Raw genomic sequence first — 15,007 nt, forward strand, 5'->3', positions numbered from 1 at the left:
TCAGCACCTGTCAGTGTGTAGGCTACAACACCTAAAGAGTAGTATGGAGCAATTAAGCACTAATATATGTCATTTAGCAGACACTTTTATCCAAAGCAACTTAGTCATGCGTACATACATTTTACAGGCAGGCCACAGCAGGAATCAAACCCACAGCCCTTGGTGTTGCAAGCATGCTCTACCAACTGAGCTACACAGGACCACCTGAAAAGAAAGGGAATACCTAGGCAGTTATACAACTGAATGTGTTCAACTGAAACGTGTCTTCCACATTTAACCCAACCCCTCTTAATCAGAGAGGTGCGGAGGGCTGCCTTAATCTACATCTTCAGCGTCCAGGAAACAGTGGGTTAACTGCCTTGCTCAGGGGCAGAATGACAGAATTTTACCTTGTCAGCTTGGGGATTTGATCCAGCAACCTTTTCGGTTGCTGGCCCACCGCTCCTGCCCGCCAGTCTATGCATGTATCAATGTACCTGCATTCATTAAACTCTATCTAAATATATAATGTCATATTAATGATGTGCTTAGGCTATAAATGTGTTAGGAATAATGTAAAAATGTTACCTTTATGAAGACAAATGTAGAGTATGCAGGAATTAAAACAGTCAGTTCATGAAATCCTTAAGCAGTGGATTTTATTTTGGTACATTTGCTCAATAACATAAGTGCAGGTGATAAAAAGGGGTTCCTTGTTCATAAACCACAAATCAACAGAAGAATACAAATAAAAACACATTCTGAAAAGTTCAAATCCCCAAATATATGAACAATTATAACCTGTGATATTTCCCAGACATACACCACAAAAACATACATTGGTGATTATTACAATAATCCCCCAGCATTTCCGGCAGAGAAATACCAAATAATGTTCAAAATCGACATCGACTTGAGTATGCTTCATCGCTAAAGACTCTTCATTTTACTCCCATTGAGGAGTCAGTTGTTTGTACAGTGAACATCTCTCTCCTTGATAACCTCAATGTGGTCTGCTAATCTATACAGACAAGATGTAGGTTGCTTCCATCATCAAAGCAATGTACCATTTTGACTGATATAGGCCTATAGGGTGTGTGTGTGTGTGTGTGTGTGTGTGTGTGTGTGTGTGTGTGTGTGTGTGTGTGTGTTGGTATAAGTAAAGACAACAGAAAATATTTAGGGACTGTGTACTTGATATGGCCCTATGAACATTTCATCAGTAGAATGAATCATCATTCATCAAGTCAGCTATTCTTCCACAGTTCTCTTAGCTCTCTATAAATTATACAGATGTATAATAATAATTTGATGGGTGCCTATATTTGTCCTATTTCACACCAATACAAGTGTGTATTAATACGCATGTCTGAGACACTCAGAGAGTGGGGTCACGGCCAGATTTTGAAAATAGATCCAAAACATGTTCTTGATGATTAGGTATCCTAATATGATCACAGGTTGTGCTCCTACTTAAAATGTAACATTATGTGGAGAAAAATAGGCTTTATATTCATCAGTATGAAAAAGGACCCATCATTATTATGTCTGCATGGTGTTGCTTCAGGCCAATCTGATTGCAGGGTTTCAATTTGATTACGTTCTGAGCTCTCAATTAATCAAGCTTAATTAATTGATCTCTTAATTGCGATTGAGTGGTCAATTTAAGATTAGCTCTTTGTTTTAATTCATCACCACACGACCGTGATGCTTTTAGTCAAGTTCGCAACTGATTCATCTTAATTAACGTTAACTACAAACAAATATTCTTAATTGATAACTAATTTGCATTCGAGAATGGTCTCAAACACTCTATACATTTCTCCCTCGGTTTTAATCATATAAAACTGTGTTAAAATGGTTTCAGCGTGACTATAGATCTCCTCTTCAAACTGTTTTTACCAATGACTCATTCCAAGCACGAGAATGTGGCAAACATAGAAATATCATTCCTAGAAGAGAAAATGGCATTCTATTTTTATGGTGGCAAATGGATGGATTGGTTAGTCACAGACGAGCTGAGGGACCAGAGAGAGCCTCTGACCGTTTGAATCCAGCCAGCACACCCACACTGCTCTCAGATCTGTCAGGGCTCATCAACCAGGGCTCATCAGCCAGGGCCCTGAGGGAAGCCCATGTAATTCTAGGCTGGGAGACTCATCCTAAAACCTCATAACCTGTCACTCAAACATACACACACACCCACACATAGACATACATAAGGTACCCACACATGCGCAGATGCATGCATGTGCACACACATACACTATGGCTCTGTGAAGGCTTTCAGCTGTCATTTAGCTCGAGCTACTGAGATAAACAACAACATTGTGCTAACAGAGCAGAGTAGAACACAAAGAGAGGGGAAGAACCTCAGATGGTGAGGGAATGGGTGGAAAGAGTGTGTGCTCAGACAGAGCAGATCAACAGATTAGACACGTAGTGTATGTAGATGAGTCACCATTGAGGAGGAAGAGATGTGGCTGCTGTTCTCTATGCATGTAAAGCTGTTCTGCAACAAATTCATGGTCTAGTCTGAAGGCAACCATATCAGATCACTCCATGACAGAATCAGGGTCTGGAATTTTTTGGGAATCACGTGATGTCACCTGGAAAACCTTTGAACCTAAGTTATATACTAGGCTATACACTCTTAGAAAAAAAGGTGCTATCTAGGCTGTTCCCATAGAAGAACCTTTTGAAAAAACATTTTTGGTTCCAGGTAGAACCCATTATGTCACAGGTAGAACCCTTTTGGGTTTAATGTAGAACCCTTTCCACAGAACCCAAAAAGGTTCAACCTGGAACCACAAAAGGGTTATCTTATGTTGACAGACAAAGAACCCTTTTTGCTAAGAGTGTAGACTAGGCCCAGAGTTGTTACTGGTCAGGTCACATGGCCAGGAAAAGCTTACTGTCTCTGGTTGACTGAACTTAATCCTTAAGAGTCTAAGCCCATATTTAACCTTTTTTGGGGCGCACTAAACTTTTACCTGGTACCGGGCTACCCATCAGATGCGTCTTGTGAGGGTCATAGAGTAAATCAGCCGACATGTTTATGAGATTCTCACCTTTCCATAGAGGGGTCATGTTAGTGTGTAGCCAAAACTGTTTGGACGCTACAGACAGAAGTTAGCAGATCGGCTGTAATGACTTCTGACGAGTCCCGTGACAATTTTGGGGATCGTAGAGAACACAAAACGGAGAACACCATCGTGAGAGTCTCATCTTTCCATTGAGTGGTCATATAGAGCACCACAGTATGAGTCATAATACCCATAAAACCTAGCAGTCAAACAAGGAAATGGTTGTAATTGTTTATCCACCATTCATTTTTCCCCATAGGAAATTTTATAAACACTTAAAATAAGGGATGTTTTGTAGTCTTGTATGGTGTCTACTTTGATGCTAATTAGCATTTTCGAATCTGAGAGTAAATATATTGATAAAAGTCACCTTGTCCGAGAGAGATTTACACTCTTATCAAAACATCACGCCAGGGTAAGCCTACACCAAACCCAGCCCTTATTTTAAGTGTTTCTAACATTCCCTATAGGAAAAATAAATGTTGGGAAAATGATTGGAACCATTTCCTTGTTTGACCGCTAGGTTTTATGGGAATTATGACACCTCCACTGTGGGGCTCTATTAGTTTGGAGGCCAAACGGTTTGGACACTACAGACATTTTCGTGAGAAGACCGGGATGTGTCATTGTCTGACAAACACTGCTGTAGCTCGGCCAACTTCCACCGCAAATGCTCCATTTTAAACAGACAGATTTTGATGGGGATTTGTTTATTATGCTAATTACATTTCCACAGGGGCACGGACATAGACTCTAGGGGGTCAATCTAGCAGGTAAATTCATTTGAATGGCCAAATTGCTGACTTCACCTAATACCCAAACAAGAACCAGCTCTCTTTAGCCAAACAACCAGACATTTTAAAATACTCATTTCTTTCTCTCAGAACATAACAGGTGCAAACTTTGCACTGGTGGAAGTGATTGGTAAATGTGGCCCTTTATTTCATTTGTTTATTTGTATTAATTGATAGTATGGATCACATCACAGGCATTGATTAGTTTCAAGATGGTTGACAGACAAGATGCTGTAATGAGATGGAAGAGGAGCCTTGACTCTTACACCTGTAGAGCTCATGTCTTTATTTGCATAGTTGGTGCCTTTTATTCTATACAGTCAGATGATGTTAGTAGTGACTAGTGTCTTGCTAATAACTTACCCAAACAGTGAATGTGCACTTCCATATAATTAGATGATCATTTTGCTGTGGATACATCATTCCTTTTTGTACTGTAAATCATTAGTGTTTGTACATGATGGAAGGAACATTTTAATCAGTTGTATTATGTAAATCTTTGTCCATTCTTGGCTGGACACTGAGCACACAGACTTCTGAACAAAATCCACATTTAACAGAAACATGAATGCAGTATGAACACGAATGAAAAGTCACTCATAGGTTTGACTGTAAAACTTAACTGGAGATGAAGTCAATTCAAAGGTGAATATGACAAACACTGTTAAAGTCTTGAAAAAGAACCAACTTGAATCAATAGTCACGTGGTTGGGAAGGTACTGTACGTTTTGTTCTTCACTAACTCCACTGGTGCTCATTTCCAGAGGAACAATAAACACTTTGCAGGCTGACTGAAAACATATAGCCCTTCAACTGAGATGCACCTTGGTTGCCTCTGTCTTCTACATAGGTTTGTGTTGACAAAAGTGCAATGTCTTAAAACGCTCACATGGGAAGGCCATTTGGAGATGGCACATTCTTCCAGAAGAAACTGAAAAATATATAACTGCCCCCCCCCCCCCCCCCCCACCCACACACAAACACACAAATGAAATTATTTTTGTGGTAAAATAAATAAATAATAAATAGGTCCTCTGGATTATTTTATAAATTTTACATAACTTTTGAAACAGGGAGGTTTTCTCCTACTGAACATCGCCCTGGTTTTTGTCATTGCCTTTTATCAGAGACCGGTGTGATTGGCTACTCCTTACCAGTCAAAGACACTAGTTGATAAATGACAAACCAGGCAACACATAAACCAGCTGACATGGTGGCCCTCGAGGCCTGGAGCTGAACACTAACATGTTGAAACAGACTAAACATTATACAGTATGTAGAGTGATTGTGTCAGACTCAAACACAGCCGTCTTTTTTCTCTTTTTATTCAGTGAAAGATAAATCATTTGCGTTGATCACAAGCTTTATGCCTAGCCGCCTGATCAAGACAATACCATTTCTAGGGAACTCATCGCCATGGTTTGGAAAACACAATAGTAGTAGTTTGAATAAGAAAAAAATATGAGGTAAGAAGTTATTTTTTTATACATTTGTGGTGCCTCTTCTGCTATTAGCTATACCCTTGAATGCACAGTGCTTCCTAAAACAGAAATTCTGATCATGGCACAACAACAAATCAAACTAGGAACCAGAAAGGACTTCTTCATTATCCATATTATACAGACCAACGTAAAGAAAAGCTGAGCAGGAATGGAAATGGACAACAAATACTTCACCATGACTTGGAGATTGAGCCCGAAACACGTGTGTGTGTTTGCGTGCGAGTCTTTTGTGCATCTGTTAGTGTGTGTGTGTGTGTGTGTTTCACAGGCATCGGGCACAGCACAGTAGTGAGGCACAGCCCCACACAACGACCTGACCTGCAGTCCCTGATGCCTTTTATTACTATTTTACAAAGCAAAAACAAAACATCCCTCCTGCCTGATCCCATCCATGTTTCATAATAATCCAGCTGCTCTCAGTCTTCATTCCCTTTTTCCTTTCCTGTAGAGCAGCTGGTAGGTGCTTGACTTACTGTGTGGTGCCTGGTTAATTAGGGAACCTTGGTCGTCAGGGCCTGGGGTCCTACCCTCCCCTCTCTGGAACGGCGCACCTGTCTAAATCCCATGGATTATATGGGTCATGGTGCTGGGGTTAAGGTTAGGGTGAAGATGGAAAGGCCAATGTAGCAGTCCACCCTCCCTCTTCCAAAGGGGACTTGCTCATACCCAGCAAGCTAGGATGTCATCTCAACCAACCTTCCCCCTCTACTCCAAATAACCCCCTCCCTAGTTACTGCCTAACCATGGCTGAAGTGACTCTTGTCCCAGACCATACATGGGGAGGCAGAGAGACAATGACCCCAGCAGCAGCCTATACCTTTACAGCTCTTCCAGAGGTTCGTTGGCCCAAACTTCACCTCAGTGAAAAAGGGGGAGAGGAGAAAGCAACAACCCCAAAAAACACTAAATGGGAGAAACTAAAACAACTGAAATAGTGTAAGAAGCCAAAAATAGCAACAGGAACAGTTGAGATGACAACGGTTTGTTTTCTCGCTGGGCAGGAAGGGTGAAGTGGACATCCTCCGAAAGGTGTGACGCCATAGTTACTGTCGCCGTGGCAACGGCAGGGGGTTTGGGGAAAGTACAGCGGTCATTCCAACCCCCCCCCCCCCCCCATGGAGTGGACGTGTGCCTCCCACATCGCTCTCCAAAGTGCAACAACAACAATGTAAAAATAACATGTTTTAAATAAGCAAAGGCAGAGAGGGAAAAAAAAGCCTGAGTCAGTTCGACAGCGTCCATATTCGTCCATGTCTATTCATCTCAGTTAGTTTGTTATTCCGCGTTAACCGCCCCAGCTGCATATCGTCACACCGTCCGTCAGAGACATCCCATCCCTGCTTCCTGGCCAGTGTTTTTCTTTTTAGTCGTCCATTTTTCTTTTCCTCCATTTTATTGATCTCCTTGGTATGTTTCTCCTCGGCCCCAGCTTAAAGTCCAGGTGGCAGAGTGGTAGCCGCAGTCAGCCGGGCAGGCACACCTTGCCTGCGAACAGCAGTCCCACTATGGTGAAGAAGATGGAGAGGACAAAGAGGACGTAGGAGGAGCCCACCACCGTGTTGTTGGGCAGCTTGTATGGCTGGCCACCCACCTCGTTGATGTAGAAGCCGATGGGGAAGATGAGCGCCGCCATACAGAACAGGATCACTGAGGGGGAGAGAGAGAGAGATAATGTTAGACATGTTGGAATTGTTTACTATTTCCTGTGGTGTTTGCTACACTGGAGACAGCTCCGCTTTCAATTAGGATGAAACCTGGGATGGACTGGATGCTTGTCAACCAAATCTCCCTCTGGTATAATAAAGATTGACTTGATTTGTTAATTGATGAATTTAATGACTGAATCATCACTCGTCCTCAGTAGGCCTACATACTACCTACCGCACAAGGTCACACACACTACAGAACCAAAACACTCATCCAAGGCCCCAGACACCATCACGCCTCAACCCTTTTACATAAATAGACCTTAGCTGTGAAGGAGACACACTCCAGTCTCACCACCGTGAATGTACCAAGGCCACGAACACACAACCAGACCATGCAGGCTTTTACAAGAGCTCCAAAAACAACAGGCAGACGGGACGCTCTTCGGCATAGGATAATGGGGCCTTTCAGTGGGCTTCCAAGCAGATCAATGATCAGAGGGAGAGAGAGATGGAGGAATGGAGAGAGGAGAGAGAGAAAGTGTGTGTGTGGACGTGTTTAACTATACTACTGGGGACCAGAAGTCCCCACAAGAATAGTAATCCCAAGAAAAAACTGAACAACTGCGGAGAGTCGCCACAAGGTAAAATTCAAATTTCTAGGGGGTTTAGGGTTAAGGTTAGAATTAGTGTTAGGGAAAATAGGACTTTGAATGGGACTGAATTGTGTGTCCTCACAAGGTTAGTTACACAAGACTCTGTGTGTGTGTGTGAGAGAGAGAGTAGGAGAGAGAGAGTAGGAGAGAGAGAGGAAGAGAGAGAGAGGAGGAGAGAGAGAGTAGAAGAGAGAGAGTAGGAGAGAGAAAAGTGAGTTGGCGTTGTAACAAACTGAGGTAATTTTATAATCCACTCAGCTAGAGGGAGCCGAGACCAGGGAGCATCTCTCTCTCTTCAGACAGTCAGGGCAGCGGGTAGAGAGGGACTCAGGACCAGATCAAGAGACACAAACACCAACTGAACACCCACACATGTACGCACAACATAGATTCTGTGGGCTTTGAGTGAATCTGTCCATCTGAAGCAGTGTTACTAATCTGAAACGGCAAAGTCAAGGACTTACACATACTCTTTAAAAGATTACTTTAAAAGCTAATTCGATATACTGTAACTTAATCACTTAGGCTAACGCTAATTCAGTGGACATGCGGTGTTCTGCAGTGAAATAACTTTTGCTCTCCTCTATGGTAGAGTATCCGTGTTCTCTCAGCAGCAATAGAAGGGCCACTCCATCACAAACACTGTCACATCATGACGGGCCGTTTGAGACATACCAGGAGCTATAGGAGAGAGACTGCAGACATGTTCCCCAGGCATTCTACTCTGTGTCGAAAAAAGCAACAAATATCATTAGATAAAAAACCAACAAGTAAAAATAATTAAATATATAAAGAACCAGTCAAAAGTTTGGACAAACCTACTCATTCAAGGGTTTTTCTTTATTTTTTTTACTATTTTCTACATTGTAGACTAATAGTGAAGACATCAAATCTGTGAAATAACACATATGGAATCATGTAGTAACCAAAAAAGTGTTAATGAAATAAAAATATTTAAGATTGCCACGTTGTATAAATGATTGGAGACAGGCGCAGGAATACGTAATAGGGGGTTTTAATACTCCACCCCAAAATACAATGCCATGAAAGGCACGGGGAAGAAGCCCAAATCAAAACACGTATACAAAAACACAGGGATGTAACAAAAGAGTGAGGTTAAACCTCTAATAAATACACAAGACGAGACCCGTAATAACAAGTGCACAATACACGCAGCACGAAAGTCGAAACAACAAAGCACAGGTACTCACAAGACCGACGGACATGGGAACAGTAACCGACCAAGACAATGGTGAACAGAGGGCACACATATTCAATTACTAATCAGGGGGAATGGGAACCAGGTGTCCATAATGAGACAGTTTAGTGACGCCTAGAGGACGGTGACGTAGACTTCCGGAACTGGTGCACGGAATGGGCAGCAGTCCCGGGGGGGATCTGTGACAAAGATTTTAGATTCTTCGAAGTTGCCTCCCTTTGCCTTGATGACAGCTTTGCACACTTTTGCATTCTCTCAACCAGCTTCACCTGGAATGCTTTTCCAACAGTCTTGAAGGAGTTCCCACATATGTTGGCTGCTTTTCCTTCACTTTGTCAAACTAATCCCAAACCATCTCAATTGGGTTGAGGTCGGGTGATTGTGGAGGCCAGGTCTTCTGATGCAGCACTCCGTCACTCTCCTTAATGGTTAAATAGCCCTTACACACCCTGGAGGTGTGTTGGGTCATTGTACTGTTAAAAACAAATGATAGTCCCACTAAGCGCAAACCAGATGGGATGATATATCGTTGTAGAATGCTGTGGTAGCCATGCTGCTTAAGTGTACCTCAAATTCTAAATAAATCACTGACTGTGTCACCAGCAAAGCACCCCCACACCATCACACCTCCTCCATGCTTCACGGTGGGAGCCACACAAAGACACAGTGATTGGAACCAAAAATCTCAAATGTGGACTCATCAGACCAAAAGACAGATTTCCACCGGTCTAATGTCCATTGCTCGTGTTTCTTCTTCTTATTGGTGTCCATTAGTAATGGTTTCTTTGCAGCAATTCGACAATGAAGACCTGATTCACTCAGTCTCCTCTGAACATGGATGTTGAGATGTGTCTGTTACTTGAACTCTGTGAAGCATTTATTTGGGCTGCAATCTGAGGTGCAGTTAAATCTAACGAACGTATCCTCTGCAACAGAGGTAACTCCTTTCCTGTGGTGGTCCTCATCAGTTTCATCATAGCGCTTGATGGTTTTTGCGACTGCACTTGAAGAAACTTTCAAAGTTCTTTAAATTTCCCTGATTGACTGACCTTCAAGTTTCTCTTTGGTTATTTGAGCTGTTCTTGCCATAATATGGACTTGGTCTTTTACCAAATAGGGCTCTCTGTGTACCATCCCTACCTTGTCACAACACAATGGATTGGCTCAAACGCATTAAGAAAGAAAGAAATTCCACCAATGAACTTTTTAGAAGGCACACCTGTTAATTGAAATGCATTCCAGGTGACTACTTCATGAAGCTGGTTGAGAGAATGCCAAGAGTGTGCAAAGCTGTCATCAAGGCAAAGGGTGGCTACTTTGAAGAATCTCAAATAAAATATATTTACATTTGTTTAACACTTTTTGGGTTACTACATGATTCCATATGCGTTATTTCATAGTTTTGATGTCTTCGCTATTATTCTATAATGTAGAAATTCTGAAAAATTCTGTAATGAGTAGGTGTGTCCAAACTTTTGCCACCTTTTTCTCCCCAATTTCGTGATTACGATCTTGTCTCATCGCTGCAACTCCCCAACGGGCTCGGGAGAGTCATGCGTCCTTCTAAACATGACCCGCCAAACTGCGCTCCTTAACACCCGCTCGCTTAACCAATGTTTCGGAGGAAACACCGTTCGACTGACGAAGTCAGCCTGCAGGCGCCCGGCCCGCCACAAGAAGTCGCTAGAGCGCGATGAGCCAAGTAAAGCCCCCCTGGCCAAACCCTCCCCTAACCTGGACGATGCTGGGCCAATTGTGTCCCTATGGGACTCCCAGTCACAGCCGGTTGTGACACAGCCTGGGAATCGAACCAAAGGCTGTAGTGACACCGCAAAACACTGCGATGCAGTGCATTAGACCGCTGCGCCACTCGGGATGCCATAAATATATATTTCTGAAGAGACAAGCACTTGGCGTCCACTTCAAGACACCAATTAGTGTCTTAGACTTCCTGCTGAGAGAAGTGATATAACAGTGTAATAAGTCACTGCTCTGGCACCCCACAAAGTGGAGTGACACACCAGTCCTGATGGGGCACAATACGGTGTGTGTGTTCAGTGTGTATGTGTAAGCAGTGACTGGGCACAGGGACAAGGTCAGGAGTAAAATCATTAGGGTAGTTATCGGTCTTAATCCAAGTGATTAGCCTCTTGGTAGGACCAGTTAATTAAAAAAGTCATTGTTAATTAGCATCATGAAACTCCTCATGTTTGGTTTTATTTTGCGGCAGCCTCCCCAGCTACCAAATGTTAGTTCCCAGGACGATCTACACAAAACACTCTAATGTCAGTGGGGAAAAAAAATCGAACAATTGTAAAAAATTCTGGAAAAATAAAACACTAATATATCTTGATTAGATAAGTATTCAACCACCTGAATCAATACATATTATAATCACCTTTAGCAGCGATTACAGCTGTGAGTCTTTCTGGGTAAGTATCTAAGAGATTATCACATGGATTGAGCAACATTTGCCCCAAATTCTTCAAGCTCTGTAAAATTGGTTGTTGATCATTGCTAGACAACCATTTTCAGGTATTGCCATAGATTTTCAAGCAGATAAGTCAAAACTGTAACTCGGCCACTCAGGAACATTCACTGTCTTCTCGGTAAGTAACTCCAGTGTAGATTTGGCCTTGTATTTTAGGTTATTGTCCTGCTGAAAGGTGAATTCATCTCCCAGTGTCTGGTGGAAAGCAGACTGAACCAGGTTTTCTTCTAGGATTTTGCCTGTGCTTAGCTCTCTTTAGTTATTTTTTTTATCCTGAAAAACTCCCCAGTCCTTACAAGCACACCCATAACATGATGCAGCCATGACTATGCTTGAAAATATGGGGAGTAATACTCAGTGAAGTGTTGTTTTGGATTTGTCCCAAACATAACACTTTGTATTTAGGACAAAAAGTGAATTGCTTTGCCACATTTTTTGCAGTTTTACTTTATTACCGTGTTGCAAACAGGATGCTGTACAGGCTTCCTTTTTTTCACTCTGTAAATTAGGTTAGTATTGTGGAGTAACTACAATGTTGTTGATCCATCCTCAGAGTGTGATAGGAGAAAACAAACTGTTTAAAAATTACCATTGCCCTCATGGTGAAATCCCCGAGTGGTTTCCTTCCTCTCCGGCAACAGAGTTAGGAAGGACGCCTGTATCTTTGTAGTGGCTGGGTGTGTTGATACACCATCCAAAGTGTATTTAATAACTTCACCATACTCAAAGGGATATTCAATGTCTGCTTTTTTTATTTTGACCAATCTACCAATAGGTGCCCTTCTTTGCGAGGCATTGGAAAATCGCACTGGTTGAATCTGTGTTAGAAATGCACTGCTTGTCCAGAGGTACAGAGATGAGGGAGTACTATTATTGCACACAGAGTGAGTCCATGCAACTTATTATGTGACTTGTTAAGCAAATGTTTACTACTGAACTTAGTTAGGCTTGCCATAACAAAAGGGGTTGAATACTTACTGACTCAAGACATTTCAGATGTAATTTTTTTTATAAATAAATGATGATTAAAAAAAGAAGAGAACTCTACTTTGACATTAGGAGGTACAAAAAAATCTCCATTCAATCCATTTTAAAGTCAGGCAGTAATACAACAAAATCAGTAAAATGTCAAAGGGTGTGAATACTTTCTGAAGGCACTGTATGTCAAATAACCAAAGGAGAACGTTAGCTGGGAAGTGTTAGCTGGGTCTTGTCTATAAGTGCAACTGTCAATCGAAAGTCAAACCAGATAATTCTCTGATTCCTGTGAATTACCACTGAACAGACGAACTGGAAACGGACTAAATCAAATCATGTTGCTTTGCCAAACACACAATCAAAGGCTTACAGTTGAAACTGTCTTCCATTCACACGGAGTGCACTAACTAAAGCTCCAATCATAGGGCTGATTTTCCAAACGCACGTAGATGGAAATCAAAAGAGGCCTCGGGCAATAACTCCTCATATGCTTCCACAACACTACAGCTACACATCATGTCCTCCAGCCCAAACCCACACAGGCTATTTTCCCCCTCAGAAAGGGACTGATTTAGCCTAGCTAAAATGGCTCAGATGATGCAGCTGGCTCTCTATGGCTCTCTCTACGCTAGCAGGCAGGCTGGCTGGCTGAATGTGCCCTGTCTGTGCTGCCAGCTAGCGAGGAGAGTGTTGTCTGGCTAACCCCCCCGGACTGGGCAGACACGGCTAATATTTACGTCTGTCCTCACTGCCGCGGCCATGTGTTTACCCACCGCAAGCCAGAACCTCAGTGTTTTTCAAACTAACTTATATGTTACTGATGATATGTTATGATATGTTACTGATGATATGTTATGATATGTTACTGATCCTTAGCCTGTCAGAATACTGTACCTCACTGTACCTGGGGTGTAGTGTACAGCGAAGTCAGACAGTGGGGTTTGCGAGGACATAGTAGTGTCTGGCTAGGGCCTAGTGTTAAGAGTGTAGTGTACAGGAGACAGAAGGGGGCCTGGCTAAGGCCTAGTGTAAAGACTGTAGTGTACAGGGGACAGAAGGGGGCCTGGCTAGGGCCTAGTGTAAAGACTGTAGTGTACAGGGGACAGAAGGGGACCTGGCTAGGGCCTAGTGTAAATACTGTAGTGTACAGGGGATAGAAGGGGGCCTGGCTAGGGCCTAGTGTAAAGACTGTAGTGTACAGGGGACAGAAGGGGGCCTGGCTAGGGCCTAGTGTAAAGACTGTAGTGTACAGGGGACAGAAGGGGGCCTGGCTAGGGCCTAGTGTAAAGACTGTAGTGTGCAGGGGACATAAGGAGGCCTGGCTAGGGCCTAGTGTAAAGACTGTAGTGTACAGGGGACAGAAGGAGGCCTGGCTAGAGCCTAGTGTAAAGACTGTAGTGTACAGGGGACAGAAGGAGGCCTGTGCTGGCTGTACAAAAGGGTCCTTTCAGGTGGCAGTGGCCCTGGGCCAGCTACGCCTACTGGTAGCTTCCTTTCCCCAGCCAGCAATCATCACCTGTTAGCCCCCTATTAGCTACCCCCCTCTCCATGCACCTTTCATTCTGTAACAGAGCACCAATCACAGATGCCCCTTATCCCAACCCCCAGCCCCCTCACTCTATCACATACTCAATCTCTCCCTCACTTTAACTCTACCTCTCTTTTAATCCCCTTTTAGTCTACCACTTCTCCTCACTCTACCTCTCCCTCCCCTCTCCCTCTTTCCTGAAAGGAGAAAGCCCAGCCTGCCCATTAAACAGCAGCAGCAGCAGCAACCCTGTGAGGTGCAGTGCTCAGCACTGTCAGGGAAATACTCAAAGCCCTCTTACTTTCTACCCCCTTTCCTTCTCCCATAGCTGGCTCTCAGGTTACAAGTGATGCTTTTCTACCTCTCCAGTCTCTCAATTGCACTCTCATTTTCTCTTCGTCTCCCTCTCTCCCTCTTCCTGGTCCAGCGTAGCTCAGTGTCATTCTGTAGTCTCCTCTTCACGCATCTCAATCTCTACCCCCTACCTACAAACATTCTCCCGTTCCTTCTCTCTCAATCTCTACCCCCTACCTACAAACATTCTCCCATTCCTTCTCTCTCAATCTCTACCCCCTACCTACAAACATTCTCCCGTTCCTTCTCTCTCAATCTCTACCCCCTACCTACAAACATTCTCCCATTCCTTCTCTCTCAATCTCTACCCCCTACTTACAAACATTCTCCCGTTCCTTCTCTCTCAATATCTTACTTTCTGGCGGCAGGGAGCCTAGCGGTTAACAGCGTAGCTCAGTGTCATTCTGTAGTCTCCTCTTCACGCATCTCAATCTCTACCCCCTACCTACAAACATTATCCCGTTCCTTCTTTCTAAATCTCTACCCCCTACCTACAAACATTCTCCCGTTCCTTCTCTCTCAATCTCTACCCCCTACCTACAATCTCTACCCCCTACCTCGCCCTTGAGCGAGGCAGTTAACCCCCGCAACACCACCTGCTCCCCGGGTGCCGATGACATGGACATCGATTAAGGCAGGTCCCCTCACCTCTCTGATTCAGAGGGGTTGGTTTAAATACGGAAGACACATTTCGGTTGAATGCATTCACTTGTGCAACTGACTAGGTTTCCCCTTTCCCTGTTCCTTTAAAATGCATCTCTTTGTCTGAAAGAG

The 15,007-nt window shown here is 43.3% G+C and overlaps 1 protein-coding gene across 1 annotated transcript in view; it reads right to left on the reverse strand.

Moving 5' to 3' along the window:
- Positions 1-5,138: 5,138 nt before the first annotated feature.
- LOC110486786 (uncharacterized protein C16orf52 homolog B) overlaps positions 5,139-15,007 on the reverse strand; it is a 32,807-nt gene continuing 22,938 nt past the window's right edge. The window contains exon 3 of the mRNA XM_090193982.1: positions 5,139-7,008. Coding sequence (XP_090050108.1) covers positions 6,824-7,008 — 185 coding nt within the window. The 3' untranslated portion in view covers positions 5,139-6,823. The remainder of the gene's footprint in view (positions 7,009-15,007) is intronic.

Source organism: Oncorhynchus mykiss, chromosome 12, assembly GCF_057628025.1.
Source record: "Oncorhynchus mykiss isolate SJ-2025 chromosome 12, ASM5762802v1, whole genome shotgun sequence".
Classification (NCBI taxonomy): domain Eukaryota; kingdom Metazoa; phylum Chordata; class Actinopteri; order Salmoniformes; family Salmonidae; genus Oncorhynchus; species Oncorhynchus mykiss.